Here is a 16,632-nt window from a genome sequence, read left to right as displayed (position 1 = left end):
GATAAAAACGTTGAGGTTTGTTCTAGGGTTGGCGATCAAAAACGCTAAGGGCTGTGGTTTGTTGGTCGCGGGAAAAATGCCAAGGGAGGACACTTTGCTGGCGAGGGCTTGTTGTGGGAGAAAACCCCAAAGATGGGGAGAGGATGGCGATGGTAACTGTTGGGGATGGCTCACCAAGGGGATGACTTGGGGAGGTCTTGTTGAGAGAGGGAGGGAGCACTTGTTGCTTGGGAAAGCTTGTTGTGCTCTTTGCTCATCTGCCCAATTGTGCTAACTTGGGTTTGCTTGTATATTAACTTACCCAATTTGCCCTACTGAGTTCCCAACAAAAGTCACTTAATAAATAAGTGAAAAATGTCAAAAATAGGGAAAAATAGGATAAAGTCACTCGAAAAATCCCCAAACTGACTCTGATGGAATCTGGTGGAAATGCTTATGCTTATGTAGCGTGCAATCGGAGGATATGTATCTATGCTAAGTAACTGGGCATGCACGGTCTACAAATAGACTCACAAAAGTGCCAGATCACTGCTAATCTAAACTGACTGGATTGACTGAACCCTGCTGTGGTGTAGCTTGTCCACGGACACATAGGGTTGGGATGTGTCACGTGACATCCCCTCCTTTTCAAAGTGAGGTACTGGTACCGAACTGTATGGCGTCGAGGGAGATCGCCAACAGCATCCGGAATCTTGGAAGGGACTCTTCGCCGGCCCACTCCGTTGTGTGGGTCGTGTAGTACTTGAACTTCATAAAGGTCTGCAACGCTTGCTTCTTTGGGCCGTGGCTCGTGCCGAAAGCGACACAAAGTCTTCTGTGGCTCCTTCGATGCTTCAACTTTGTCTAGAGTTCTGCTTCTTTCATCTTCAAGAATCTCCATGGCTGAAAATTCCTGAAACCATCTTCAACACAAAACCATGAACATACCCATTCCATGTAAAGTGAAGGAAAAAAATCTTGTCTTCTCTAAAGACTACGTATGCAATGTAGATGAACATAGAGACTCATCAAACACATACAAACAATGAGGTCGAATCTTTTTTGTTTGATCGAAATCAATCAACTGTGGCAAATCCCAATGGAAATGCCCATGCTTGGTGCTCATACTATCATGTGCTCGTTCGGAAACTGTGTCATGCCAAGGAAGAGACATGGAATGTGACTTCCTTACATACATACTTTTCAGCTTTTCATGGAAAAACCGCATACATTCGTGCTCATCCATGAGAGAAACGTGCTAAACATACAATATGTCATGCCTAGGAAAAGGGATCACATAACGATGTTGACTAAAATACAGGAAACTGTCGCGAATGAAACACTCGAACAATGCGTGCGTATCAATCATGCGAACACATAATACTTCCTGTGGTGGTTCTTTGGACCTAGGCTCGAGAGCCAAGATCGATCCTTCGTGATTGATCGAATCTGCAACGAGGTTAGCTTCGCTAGAAAAAGCATCCACTAACACATCATCTTTGTGAACAATCATATCTTCTTCATGCAACTCATCATGCTTGTGAGAAATCACATCTTGATCATGCAAATAATCGTGTTTGTCGTTATCATCCAAATCATCATGCAAATCATTATCATTCAAGTCATCATGCTTCTCATAATCATGCAAGTTCTGTGTGTCATGCTGTGGAGAAAAAAAATTGAGAGATTGAGAGAATCTCCTTATCCCGAATCCTTTCAACCTTGTCCTGCATATTAGCAATGAGAGATGGAGAAGGAGCAATGTCCTCTCCATGAATGACAATAGGAGAATCACTGTCAGCATTGAGAGTTATAGTGTTAGTCGCAAATTTCATGAGAGCGTCATTATCACGAAACCATCGAATGCCCAAAATCATATCACATCCTGAGAGAGGAGAAACAACAAATCTTCTAGTGAAGGCAGTCTGTTGAATTTCAAACAACAGATCAAGGCACTCCTCTGTGATTAGAGCGTCCATACCGGGACGAAAGCCAGAGACCTCGATAGGAGATCTCGGACTAACTTCGAGGCGGGCTCTCTCAACAAGAGAGGAACTGATCACATCATGCATACTACGATGTGAAAAAAGTAAAGAGAAGCAGAAAAAGTCTATTTGAAGCTCACACATTTATTGAGCAGTGACTAGGGCTCGAAAACAAGCAAGGAGATCCAGAAAGTGTATGCTTTATGTGGTTATGAAGGCCTAAGCCTAGAGATTTTATGCTTGAAGAAAAGGTTTTACATGTGAAAGGGCTCTTAGTACATATGGTCAGTGGTAAAAAGGAAAGTGTGTAAGAGACTTCACATCTCTGCATGAGGGAGGCCGAAAAAGTCCTATTCTGGAAATTTTTTGTAAAACAGGTTTCTGTACAAAACGGGCCGCTCTAGGAGAAGGAAAAGGGTTTTTAAAACATTTTTGCATCTCACGCACAGAGGCTAATTCTGCACCGATTAGGAGATATTCAAGTTTTCGTACTCTGTTGTATTAGCGGGGAGGAAGCCATAAGCTTGGAGCACTCTAATCCTAAGGCAAGCTTCCATAGCCCACTCTAATCCAATCTTCCATAGCCAATCTAATCAAAGATACCATAAGCCACTCTAATCCAAGCTTCCAAGCCACTCTAATCATGGAAGGAGTTTAAATAATGTAAGCAGTGGTACTGTTAATGATAATCAAGCTTCAGGATCTTGTTCAAGCTATCAGTTTTAAGCTTTGTCTACATTAATTGTGTTTGCTGCAACCCTCTTCCACACACCTCTCACAGCGAGAGGCCCCGCGCCTTCCCGGCTCTCCTTTCGAACACAAATCCCTCGACATTCTTGGTGAACCCGACGCGAATCGAGCCGGGGTGGGAGATAAAGATGGAGATGTCAAAAGAGTTGATGCAGTTTATTGAAGATTTCAATTCCAATAGATTTGATAGAAATCTATCAGCAGCAGATCTGCCAAAAAGTTGGGCTTAGTTCAGAGATGTTTGTAAGAAGTAAAAGCTATGAAGATGAAAGAGCAGATTGATGATGCAGTGGAGATGGCACTTGATGCCGTACATGAACAAGATGGAATTTTTCAAGGACATGATCCAGATGGACTCCTTGCATGCTATAAAGCCGAGATGAAGAGCCGAGGAATTTCAGAAGATCGGATGATTTCGAGTTTTGAAGAAGTGGTAACCTCCAAATTTAAAGGTAAGGTTCGAGAACTTGCAGAAACATATCCCACACAGCGAGACTATTTTGCAGATGGGTTTCTTTATGAAAGCTCAAGGATTATTGAGTTGGCAATGAAGGAGATTACCGAACGAAGCCAGATTTTTTTCTATAAAGGTGAAGGGGATCAGATGCAGTTTCTCAACTATGATGAATTCTGGGAGCATATTTCTGCAAGAAGCAAAGCCAAAGAAAATGCTGAGCTCGAAGTAGCAGATTCAGTTTCAGAAGAACTTATTTTGAGCAACGAAGAAAAGGTAAATGATGAATTTAATATTGAAACAAAATTATATGAATTCTTTTCAAAGATTGCTTGCATGGATGCTACCTCCAATAATGGTTTCGGTGAAGACATAGACCATAGTTTTTTCTAACGTCAACCATGCGGCATACGCGGGCAGGTATGGAAGCCTGTCACAAGCGCGGTTCAGACCCCCTGAAGAATTCATACGTGGGATACCATACGGCACCCTAAAAAACACTAGAGAGTAGCACAAAAACCACAGAATGCAAGTTTAAACTTTAAAACACTATAGAGCATTGGAGCAACACAAAACCACAGAATAGAATAAAACTTTAAAGTTTGAAGTTTAAACATTATAGACAATTAAATTTTGCCGGATTATTAAATTCGCTGCCCCACGTATGGAAAAGGCAATCATACGTCAATCATGCTCGTACGCGTCCGGAAGCATGGTTGGCCAATTGGGCGCGTGAGAAAAAAACTATGACATAGACTATACAGCAAGTGGTTTACAAGCTGCTGACCTTGATATGGGTTATTCTGAAGGAGTTTGTTAATCAGATGAGCTTCTATAGGATATTATTGAAACTATTTGCACTATAGCCGAGCAGGACAACATGTTTGTTCTAGATGAGTGCATAAACAAAGCTATTATATACACAGTAGCTGATGAAGTGACCAAGATTGTGGACCCAACACAGGATAAGCCTAAGGATGTCAATGAACCTATGATTGCTACTAACCATATGTTTGCAGATGCTATTATCATGGAAGAAGATGCCATAATCGATCATTTCTTATCTAGATCTGAAGAAGATGGTTGTGACAGTATAGAAGAGCTTTCTGATGTGTGTACCTCTTCAGAGGGGGTGCCAGATGAGCCTTTGCACTGCTATGATGTATTGCTAAGTAACATGGATGCAGATAAGGAAGCAGGGAATTATATGGATGAGTATGAAGATTGCTTAGATTATGTTGATTATGAACAGGATATTGACATGGATTTTACATCTATGCTTATATACGGGCTGCAAGAGGAGCCAACTCCTAAAGCTTTGTTGAATGTTGAGACTTCCAAGGGTGATTTTCCCAAGGATGTTATGGATAAAGATCTTCAGGATAAAGCTATTATTCATTATCAACCTCAAAAACTAGGTAAAAATCTCTCTCATGATACAAGTCCAGGAAGTCCTAAGGTTTTTCATGATGGCTATGAAGCTAGAGGGGGTGATGCTACTAAATCATCCCTGTTACAACATAAAGCGCACAAGATTTTTCGTTTTCTTGGGCAATGTGTCAAATGTGGTTGGATTTACTATTCCTAGTAATTTTTATGTCAATGATGTCCTGGCTACCAGTAAAAGGGAGTCATAATTTTTTTAATTCTTGCTGGTAACGACCTTAAGTTATCAAAAGTTTGTGAGATGTGGCTGTTGCACTATGCTTCAGGAGAAGCTGTAGTATATTGCGGAGGCCAACAATGCTATGTGATCTTAATGGGTTTTGATCCAAGAGATTCGATTGATCTTCAAAGGCAAGTTCATTATGGATGGGTGTTTTTGAGTATATATTGTGGTTTCTTTCTGCTAGATCCTAGAATAGCATATTTGGAGCAGAAATTCTTGAAGTTGATTGATACAAGATGTGTGTGCTCCACTATTGGGGCAATTTCTTATTATCCCATTTGATCCTGGGAGCTATTGAAGAGCAACTTGCAGATTCAGAGATATCATTTATTTTCATGTGGCAGGTTACCTGGTACTGGGTTTTGTTTTTGGATTTATGCTATCAAGAAAAGAGTATTGGATTTTGTGGTCAGTAATCTTATATGGCTAGCTTCTAGTTGACATCTTTGGACAATTGATAAAGTATCTTCACATCTTTTGAGTTGGTTCTGCTACCAGAACTTGAAGTAATGGACTTGACGGCTATTCCGTGTGTAGACAGAGTAAGGCATACTTGAGCTTGACAGGGTTCCCTAAAGTGAGCTTGATGGTCAAGTCGTGTGCATCATTAACTGGAGCACTTGAGTTTGGCGGGGTTCACTAAACAAGTTTTTCATAATTGAATGCTTTGGAGACACGACATACATGGTTCAAAGATTTGCGATGGATAGCTACCAAATAATTGAGCTAGACGATTGATGATATGGTTTAAGCCTTATTTTGTTTTACATATACTTACCAATTATGTTATCTTGATGGCAAGCCGCTTAAGGTGATTATAGCAGATATAGATTGAAGACCGGTTGGCACAAACCGGAGGCTGTGCAGGTTCAGAAGGGGTGGATGTCGTGCCGCTCCGCTTCCACGATGGAAAAAAGAGTAAAGAGAAGCAGAAAAAGTCTATTTGAAGCTCACACATTTATTGAACAGTGACTAGGGCTCGAAAACAAGCAAGGAGATCCAGAAAGTGTATGCTTTATGTGGTTATGAAGGCCTAAGTGTAGAGATTTTATGCTTGAAGAAAAGCTTTTACATGTGAAAGGGCTCTTAGGACATATAAGGCAACTTGGGTAGAGGAAGACATGTGGTCAGTGGTAAAAAGGAAAGTGTGTGAGAGACTTCACATCTCTCTGCATGAGGGAGGCCGAAAAAGTCCTATTCTGGAAAATTTTTGTAAAACAGGTTTCTGGACAAAACGGGCCGCGTTGGGAGAAGGAAAAGGGTTTTTAAAACATTTTTGCATCTCACGCACAGAGGCTAATTCTGCACCGATTAGGAGATATTCAAGTTTTCGTACTCTGTTGTATTAGCGGGGAGGAAGCCATAAGCTTGGAGCACTCTAATCCTAAGGCAAGCTTCCATAGCCCACTCTAATCCAATCTTCCATAGCCAATCTAATCAAAGACACCATAACCCACTCTAATTCAAGCTTCCAAGCCACTCTAATCATGGAAGGAGTTTCAATAATGTAAGCAGTGATACTGTTAATGATAATCAAGCTTCAGGATCTTGTTCAAGCTGTCAGTTTTAAGCTTTGTCTACATTATGTGTTTGTTGCAACTCTCTTCCACACACCTCTCACAGCAAGAGGCCTCGCGCCTTCCTGGCTCACCTTTCGAACACAAATCGCCCGACAACGCTCGGTCTCCAAAGCCAATCTGTGAGCTGTACGATCGGCCTCCAAGGCGGCGTTTCTTGCCGCCTCGTCCGCCTTTCTTTGTTGCTTCCGTTCTTTGCGTTCGTTGCGCTCGCGTTCTAAAGCAAGGCGATTGTCTTCTTGTTTTGCGGCAAGTTTTGCGTTTCTTTCATCGCGCTCATGGTCCTGAGCAAGGTGATTTGCTTCTTGTCTATCCATCATGGCCATCATCTGCTTGACCATTGTCTCCATAGGATTTGGTGCATTTGGTTGCGTAGATGGCGAAGGGGGAGGGTTGAAAAAATCATCTCCTGGTGGGGAAGAGTCTTTGTCGCCTCTCTCATGCTCATCACCTGTATGCGAAGTATCCATTCCGCTTCGGGTGACGACCATGCACTATGATCTTTGGTTCTTAAGTTCACGAGGAACTTGGGTTCTTGAGGGTCTTGGTTCTTGGGTTCTTGAGGGTCTTGAGGTTCTTGAGGTTTTCTTTCGCTTGCAAATCGCGTTGGAGAAGGATCTTCTCTTCACCCGAGTTCTACTCCTTTCTGCGGGTGCATCCCTTGGCGGCCTTGCGCTCACATAAGGTTGTCTTTTCCCACCTCACGTCGATTGGCCGGCCGCTAAGTGCACGGTCCGCTCTCAATGAGTGAAAAGAGACACAAGGGGAGGTTGGACAAGCCCTTCTTTCTTGGGATTCCCGTCACTCTTCAACAAAACACGATTAGGAATTGACACGCCCAAGTAAACTTGGGTTCGTGCGACCGCAACAAGCAAAACAAATTCTTGTGGTTCTTTCCTTGAGTAATGCAGAACACGTCCAAAGCTCTGATACCAATGTAAGGTGTAGCGGAATGATTGTTTGCGCTTTGCTCAAGATGAGCACAATTCGGAGCACTCATTTTGAGCAAAGTGCAAACAATCATTCCGTTGCACCTAACAGTGGTCTTACAAGGAATCAACATGCAAAACTTGCTGAAATGATCAATAGTTGTCAAACATTGAGTGTTCCTTGAATGTAAACTAGGTGGAAGGTTAGTCACAAATTCCATGCAAATATCTTGAAAAGATCCATTGGGAATAGGCAGCGGAAGCAAAAGACCCCGCTGCTTATCTCGAGGAGCTTTTACCTTTTGACAAATAGTGCACTGTGTGACATAACGGAACACATCCTTTCGCATTTTAGGCCAATAAAAGAATCTTTCTTTTTTTTCGAGAGTGGTGTTCATTCCCTTGTGTCCACCCATGAGAGAGTCATGTACATCGTGCAATACGGTTGTCCTGAGAGAGGGAAACACACATAGATGGTGACAAAAATATAACAAACCATCACGAATGAGATAGTTGCTAGGTCCTTTGGAAGCAAGAGCTTGCAACCATTGCTTACCAAACTCAGAATCTGTGTACAGGTTCATGTTGCCGAAAGACACACCTTGAAGAGAATCTGTGTATCGTGACTCAAGAGCCAGGATCTGTCCTTTACGACTTAACGCATCTGCAACATGGTTAGCTTTTCCAGGCATATACTCAATCAAACCTCCAAGTTGCTCAAAAAATTGTGACCACCGTGCTTGGCGATCATTCCAATGTGCACTAAAGCATAGATTGGAGCCACTTGAGTGAGTGCTTGGTGAGCTGTGTAAACTGTGAACTCTCTATCATACAGAAAATGCTTCCAATTCTTAAGAGAGTGAATGACCGACAAAAGTTCTTTATCATAAATTGAATAGTTCTTTTGTGCACTATTTAGTTTTCGACTAAGGAAAGCAACTGGACGACCATGCTGCTGAAGCACAGCGCCTATGGCAACATTGCTCGCATCTGTCCTTACCTCAAAGGGGTCATCCCAAGAGGCAAGGATAAGACATTGCGCTTCTGTCACCGCAACCTTGAGAGCTGCGAAAGCCTCAATGACTGCTTTGGGCAAATCCACGCGCTGTCGGCGAGTCTTTACCTCTTTCAAAACATCTGTCATGGGTGTGGCAATGCGTGCAAAATTCTCTATGTGTGGACTATATGCTTGACATAAACCAAGAGAAGAACGTACATCATATGTAGTTTTGGGCAAATCTCAATTACGTACCTGTTCCACCTTCGCGGGATCTAGCTTGACGCCTTCTGCAGAAATGATATAACCCAAATAGGTAACTTGAGTGAGAAAAAACTCAGATTTCTTAGCTGCAATGTACAACTGACACTCATCCAAACGGGTTAATACCCTTTCTACATCCTTTTCATATTGTTCCTACGATGCAAAAAAAAAGAGAATGTCATCAAGAAAGATGAACACACATACACCAACCATATCGCCAAAACGGCCTACCATGAGACAGTTAAATGTATCCACGGCACTTGTCAATCCAAAAGGCATAACCACATCCTCCCATTGCCCTCGCTCTGTGCGAAAAGCGGTCTTGTAGATGTCGCCTTTGAATACCCTTACCTGATGGTATCCACTTTTGAGATCGACCTTACTGAAGACCTTTGCCCCATTGAGCCTATCGAGGATATACTCAATGCGAGGTATTGGAAACTTGTTCTTGACGGTCATCTTGTTCAATGCCCTGTAATCAACACACAAACGAGACAAACCATCCTTCTTGCGGACAAACAAAATAGGAGTAGCAAAAAGACTTACACTAGGACGTATGAATCCTCTGGCCACTAACTCCGTGAGTTGCTGCTCTAACTCTTCTTCCTGAGTCTTGTTGAAACGGTAGGGAGCCTTACTAATAGGTTGTGTCCCCTCCGTAAGCTTGATGCGATGGTCTTCCGGCAAAAGCTGAATACCTGTCTAGAGCCTGAATGCTCTGGGTAACTGGAGAGGCATAGATGAATTCTGCTTGTGCTCCTCTTCGCAATTCACGCTTTGTCTGCACATGATAGATGAGAGGCAAAGAATGCAGACCCTCCTCACCACGAATGATCATGGGAGAGTCACTTTTGGCATTTAGAGTGAGAGTATTGTCTGCCCAATCAATGAGGTGGTTATGCTCATGAAACCATCTAATGTCCAAAAGCATATCACATCTTGAGAGAGGAGACATGACAAATTTTCTACGAAAGGGATCTTGTTGAACTGTAAACAACACATCAAGACACTCTTGCGAGATGAGAGAGTCCATACCAAGAGTGAAGCTCGACACCTTGAGAGATGTCTGGCTAACCTCTAGACGGGCTCTCTCTACAAGAGAGGCACTAATCACATCATGCATATTGCCTGAATCAAACAATATGACAAAACGTTGACCCTTCACATGACCATAACACTTAAAAGAGAGACTCATCGATGTGTGTGTCAGAAACATGTGAAGATTCAGATTGGTTCATTAAAGTGCTTGTGGTAGCTGTTGGTGCATTGGGTTCCTTAGGTGGGGCTGTCTTAGGACAAGCCGCTTTAATGTGATCCTTGACGTGACATTGATAACAACGACCTTCCTTAGCATAAATGACTTATTCTTCTGTCGTTATGTATCCTCCTATAATTCTTTTTGCGGCTTTTTCATCCGGGGTTAGCTTAGGTTTAGTAGGTGTTTTAACTTTACCCTTAGATTCATTTTGTGAGTTCTTTTTCGAAGGGTTAGAGGAAGATTGGCTAGAAGTACCATTCTTACCATTCTCACTATTCTTATCGTTCTGAGGGTTTTGAGGAGTCTGAGAGATTCTTTGAGAAGACTTGTTCTCCTTAGGCTTTCCCTTATTGTGCTTCATCTTCTGTACGAGAGCAATCGCTACCGCCTTGTTGACATCGATGGGATCGAGTGCCTCGACATCATACTTGATATACTCGTCCAATCCATAAAGGAATGCCTCCTTGCGCTCATCATCCAATTTGCGTAATTGGGTGTCGAGTTGCATAACACGATTAGAGAAAGACATAACTGGCATACCATTTTGCTTGAGATTGCGCCATTCGTCTTTCAATCATGCTAGGTAGTGGGGTGGCATAAACCGTGCCTTGAGCTTGTCTTGGAAGTTGGCCCAATTAAAGGAAAGGGGCGCGTCTTCGTGACTTCCTCTAGGTGTGCGGTCAACTGTGCCTCTTGCCATGCATGGTACCAATTAATGGCATCACCAGCAAGGTACATGGTTGCGTCAAAACCTTGCTATTTCATGGTTTCTTAGTTGTTGCAAAGTAAGCATTAAATTGATGCAACCAAGAATGAATAATAGTAGCATCCATCTTACCATTATACTTACTGAACGTCAACTTCTCAATGACGGGGTTGATGGAGTCCGAATCTTTGCTTGAGCTACTTGATGAACTACCAATATCTTTGATCGGCTCAGGTTTCGAGGTGAATACCTGTAGGACCAACTCTTGCATGCGCTGGTCTCTCTGTGCCTCAACGCTCTAACTCCAAGGTCGTTCGTCTTTCTTCGGCGCCAAGCGCGCTTGCTCACGCTCACGCTCCCGCGCAAAGGCTAACCTTCGCTCGTCGTGCTCGTGCTCCAAGGTAGCGCGTTGCGCTTTTTGTTGTAGCATCGTGTCCATCATCGACTTGACCAAAGCCTCCATCGGATTTGGTGCAAACCGTGGCGTAGATGGGGAAGGGGGAGGGTCGGAAAAACCTCTTGGTGGGGAAAATTCTTCTTCACCACCTCCATGCTCATCACCTTCATGCAAAGTATCTATTCGGCTTCAGGTGATGACCATACACTGAGATCTTGGGTTCTTAAGTTCACGAGGAACTTGGGGTCTTGAGGTTCTTGGGTTCCTGGGTTCTTGAGTCCTTGAGGTTCTTGAAGTCTTTCTTTAGCTTGCAATCTGTGTTAGAGAAGGATCTTCTCTTACTCGAGCTCTACTCTTTCCTGCGGGCGCACCCCTTGACAGCCTTGCACTCACACCAAGGTTGCTTTTTCCCACCTCATGTCGATTGGCCGGCTGCTAAATGCACGGTTCGCTCTCAATGAGTGAAAAGAGTCTGCTACTCCCGAAAAGTCCGTTTAATTGACTTTCGATGCCCTCGTAAGTCGCTGTCTTTCCCCAAGTGAATCACCGCAACCCATAGCGAATACCCCTCTCTTGGGCTCCAAATCACCAAGCTCAAACTGTCTAGAACGTTTTAAAACGTTGTGGCATGGAAGGGAGGCTGGTCGCCGACAAGGGGAGAGTGGGGAAGTTGATGAAGTGCTGCTAAGCAGTGTTTCAGAACAGTGTTGCGCAGAGGAGGAGATGACAGTGTCAAAGGCTGTTGGGCACAACGTATCAAAACGCAAGGAAAAAAGAGCTGCAAGCTACTGTCGCTTTCATGTAGTGCCACCACGTCACCTCAGAGCCCTGTCGGCGTTGCCAAACGCCCTTGCCTAGAGCTCTCAGTGCCCTAGCTTGGCCGCTAGTAAGAAGACTGTCACAAGACAGACACCAGGTGCCAATAGAAAAGAACAAACTGAACAGACTTTTTGCACTTCAATAATAACTGAACTGAAAGAGAGAAACGACATGCGTAACGGAGTGGGAGAATTCCATCCTAGAGAGTATTGGCCCCAAACCTTGGCACCCCTTTCAGTATTTCTTTATATTGCATCAACATAGTACAAGCCGGAACTCCACGCTCTGCACCTTCTGTAGGAAGCATGCCAGAGAATGAGTCCTAACCTCATATTTAAAGGCCCTTGGCCTGAAAAGCAGTTACAGTGAAAAGCTTCAAACTCAAAAGCAACTGGTCCAAAAGCCAATGCCAAAAAGCTGCCAGTGTAAATCACGGAATTCCGTACAACTGCCACGCCAGTAGTTAGCGCAAAACGCGGAAATCCGTATAGCTTGCCACGTCCGCACTGTCAGCGTAATTTTTGGAAATCTGCCACGTCATCAATTTCGGGTCTTGCTTTATTTTAATCCTTTATGTCACTTGGGCCCCATCGGACGGGGTTCCCATAAGTTGGTAGGACCTCTTCTTCTGTTACTTGTTCTTCTTAGGGTTTAGGCCCCTCGGCCGATAAATGCAAGTTGGCTCCCTTCTTCAGGGCTTTGACACGTCAGCAGTTTGTGACAAAGACTTGTTGAATGACCAACGTCTCAAAACGTCGTCGTTGAAGCCTCTCTTCCCTAGTGCCATGGCGTTGCTGCTGTTAGCAAGAATGCGAGCGTTTTGAGATGTCGCGAGGAAAAAAGGGATAGTCGCCAGCGGTTCTCCTCTTTGTCACTGGTTCTCTACTCTGGGCCGCCTTGTTCGCCCAAGGTCAAGGAGCTCAGAGCTATGATACCATGTCAAAGTCGACGATTTGGAAGCGTAGAGACCAAGGGGAGAAAGCATGAGAGAGAGATATTGTGAACCAACCAACCTTGGCAATGAACTGATGATAATGCAGTGGGGGCTGAGGGCTGCTTATATAGCAATCTCAGTGAATTGCTTTACCCAGACTTTGACAAATAAGTAATAAATACCTAAAAGCCAAACTAAATAATGGGATCATGATGCAAAGCATGTTGCGTCCTTGCATGTTTATGTCATGTTTTCAACCTTGATCACCGTTATGGTGGGGTTGCCTATTGACAGGAAAATGAAAGCAAGTCAAGGATTTTGTACATGCTGATGAGTTATGTCAGTAGGTCACTTTCATGGAAAGTTGAGAAGAGGTATTTCTGAATGTTCCAGTTTCTCCAGAACGTCCGACTTCTGGTCATTCCTGTAGACACCTCTTAGTACTGGTAACTCGTTTACAATACTCGAGCGAGTTATAAATAGAGTCTACACAGTATGTTGGATTTAAGCGAGTTACATCAACAGCTGCACAAAGACAATAATGTGGAAAATCAAGATGTTTCTCTTGGTTTCATTACTGAACCGTGTAGTGGCCACATGAAAAGCTGGACCTCTGAGAGGTGCCACTGTGGAAAACATTAGAGTTCTTGAGAAGATCTTTCCACTTTTACTTTTGAGGACGAAAACGCTTCTCCAAAGGGGGGAGCAATGTCATGCCAAGGGCAACCCTGAGGGGTCACGGAACCGGGCCCAGGGCCGACTGCTTAATGGGCATGGAATCCTACAAGGCCGAGGGCCTATAAATAGGGAGGTAGGGAGGAGGATTCTACATATCAGTTCCCTCAGTCTTACATGGAGTGTGTATATAGATACTATGAGTTAACAAATCATGCGCCAAGCGTAGTAGCCGAAAGATGCCAGCTGTGGCGGAAAAGGGAACATTGAAGCTATTTTGGATTGTGTAGTGCACATTTGATTTGCTAAGGAAATTCATCCATGTTTTCGTAAAGGCATCTTATGCTTCTCCTTTTATGGATAGGGCTGGCCATGCTTGCTGGCGTGGCAGTCAGCCGTTTCTATGGGCAGTGTAATTTTTGCCTTAGAAATGTTCCTTTTGCAATAAGTGAGGGTTGCTCAAAGAAATGGCATATCAAGATGTCGAGACTGCTTGCCAAAGGATAGCTGATTCAGAGATCTTCATTATGTTTATGACGAGAATCAAGAAATAGAGATTTCTTTGATGAAGGCTTAATGTGCCGCCAAAACAAGCCATAGAACATACGTAAAACTCACAGCAACCCAACGGTACATATGGTACCTCTTCCTAGTAGCACCTCTATGTAGTAGCCAAAAGCTTTAAACTCTTGCAAAAAATGGTTTTGGATTTTCTTATTTATAGTGGGAGTCTGATGTGTTCAGAAAAACATCTCCATCCGGGAAAGAGCTTTGAAGGGCTTATTGGGACTGAAGTCACTGGTGTGACCAGGGCAACACTATGTAATGAGAGATCTAACACCGCCTTTTGTGTGTGTACCAGGGTTCATCATCATGGAGAATTAGCGTTTGAATCTGCTTTCACATACTACAAGTATGGCTGTGCTCTACTTTACAAAGCGCAAAGCGAAACGGATCCTTTAGGTGGGGTGGGGGAACAGGTTTTCCCTCTTGTGGACTTGAGCATAGTTTCACAGCTATTCCTTTGCTTGAAAAACTCTATTCGAGCTTGGAATGTGTTTATTGTTTGCAATCATAGTAGTTTGTTGGTAGTCATGGCAAGGTGTTCTCTTTTGTAACAGGAAGTGGTGACAAAGCTGAGGATGAAGAGGATGCTGAGGAGGGTGAAGAATCAGACCTAGACATGGCATGGAATATGCTTGACATTGCAAGGGTTATATATGAGAAGCAACAGTCTCACTCAATCGAGGAGGTGGATGTAATTAGTGCACTGGCTGATGTAAGCCTTGAGAGAGGTAAGCACTTCGTGTCATGAAGCTAGAACTAAAGATAACGTATGTGTCTAGTCCAAAAGACCCAAAAAGATTGTTTATCGAGATTTTTTTTTTGGTATGCAGAGGATTTTGAAATGTGCCTTCGAGATTACACACGTGCACTGGAAATTTTGGAAGGGCTTGTAGAACCAGATGATCGTGGCATTGCAGAATTGTATCCTCCATTGATTGCTACTCTAATTAAAGCAATCACATTTTTGTGTCATTGCAGAGGACCTTCTAGTTGCAATGTTTGCTTTAGCTAGGCTTGACTTGCCAGTATTTCTTTAACTCTGCTTTGCAGATGCTTCAAGCTTGCTTTGGCTCTTCAACTTGGTTATAAGCCCAAGGAAGCATTGAGGTATTGCCAACAGGCAGTTTCTGTATGTGAGGCTCGGCTAAAGCGCCTCAAGAATGAAGTTGCCACTGCCAAGGGACTTGTGGACTCCAAAGGGAAGGCACCAATTTGCGATAGCTCACCAAAAGCATCACTTTCAGAGGGAGTGCCCATGTTGAGTTCGGATGCATCTCTGGATAACCCGTGCCTAAAGCAAGAAAATGAAATCAAGGAAATTGAGGAGTTGCTCTGTGAATTGAGAGAGAAGGTGGAGCACTTTTTTCTTTTCTGGACTCGATATAAATGCATTCTAAGAACAAAAAGACAATTACCAAAATACCTTGGCAACTTCCCAAAGTTCCCCTCAAATATCTAAAATTCTTTAAATGTCCCTCATATTTTCCCAAAATGCCCTTAAATTATTTTAAGTAGTGCTCATGGGTATGTGAGCCTGGGATACTTTACTAAAAGATGACTTTTATGCAGGTTGTGGAGCTAGAAAACATGGCTTCAGGTCCCTCATTGTTGGAATCATTGAAGGAGTCAAATCCTGCTGTTGTGGAGAGTATAACTCAGGTTTTCCAGGTAACGGCACAGATGGCTGGCCAAGGAGGCGGCAGCAGTGGAAGCTCATCCCATGCTGAACCTTCTCCTGGTTTTGATGCTCCTACTAATTCCACATCTATGGCTCCAGTAACGCATTTGGGAGTTGTTGGTCGAGGGATCAAGAGGGCTACCCCTGTTGCTGTCTCAAATGGGCAAGAGGCTACGGTAAAAAAGCGATCGCTTGATGATATGATGACAAGAGATGGAGCTGGGGATACGCAAATAGGTTTTGGCTCTAATAACAAATCAGATTGAAATGCTAGTGCAAGGCCTAATCATTGCGCATTACCATGCGCTAAGCACTGCATTTTGTAGTCAGCCAAGGGAATATATGGATCCTTTTCCCTGCCCAGATTTCAATGATAGCGCATGCAACATTGTGCAGATGATTGAATGTGAGTTTTGCATAGGGTAGTGCAATGACATGTTTTGTGATGTCCAGTTCCCCTTCAAGGCCTGCTTGGCCAATGTTAGTTTGGTCTGAAGGCGTTTGTTTTGGAGGAGAGAACAGCCAGGTCATGGTATGTCCAATTTCTGTGAGAATTGTGTAATACAACATGCATCTGTCTTACCCAGTGCCTGATCTTGTAGGTTTGAACCTGGTAGTAGGCCCAACTTTAGGAAGTTTAACTCTAGGATGTGTAGGGTCCATCGTTCCAGAGATCTCGTCTTGGTGGATATAATCAATTTTATAGATTCTACTTTGAAACAGGATGAAGTCTTTGAGATTTGTAATACAGAGCATCGAGCACAAGAGACACATGCACTCACTTTTACAAATGTGAAGAATTTTCTATGCAATGACTTATGAACACCTAAATTTTAGTGACTTCCATTCTTTTTGTTGCTTCAGGGCCTTGTCCCTAAGCATGCATTTGTTTAGGACTAGAACCGATAAGAAGGGCTTCAACCTTAGTATCTCTTCACATATGCTCATTATTGCTCATTGAAATTAGTTTTATAAGATGATTTGCAACTTCAGG

At 43.3% G+C, this 16,632-nt stretch overlaps 1 protein-coding gene across 1 annotated transcript in view; it reads left to right on the top strand.

Moving 5' to 3' along the window:
- LOC147423530 (Tetratricopeptide repeat (TPR)-like superfamily protein) overlaps window positions 1-16,220 on the top strand; it is a 78,923-nt gene extending 62,703 nt beyond the window's left edge. Inside the window, exons 2-6 of the mRNA XM_086501743.1 lie at window positions 14,256-14,356; window positions 14,515-14,688; window positions 14,791-14,881; window positions 15,011-15,311; window positions 15,530-16,220. Coding sequence (XP_086357869.1) covers window positions 14,256-14,356; window positions 14,515-14,688; window positions 14,791-14,881; window positions 15,011-15,311; window positions 15,530-15,904 — 1,042 coding nt within the window. The 3' untranslated portion in view covers window positions 15,905-16,220. The remainder of the gene's footprint in view (window positions 1-14,255; window positions 14,357-14,514; window positions 14,689-14,790; window positions 14,882-15,010; window positions 15,312-15,529) is intronic.
- Window positions 16,221-16,632: the final 412 nt, after the last annotated feature.

The sequence above is a fragment of the Adiantum capillus-veneris genome, chromosome 26, assembly GCF_014529385.1.
Source record: "Adiantum capillus-veneris isolate H3 chromosome 26, ASM1452938v2, whole genome shotgun sequence".
Taxonomy (NCBI): Eukaryota; Viridiplantae; Streptophyta; class Polypodiopsida; order Polypodiales; family Pteridaceae; genus Adiantum; species Adiantum capillus-veneris.
The sequence above is the reverse complement of the archived record's forward strand: the minus strand, read 5'-3'. Positions and strand labels throughout refer to the sequence as shown.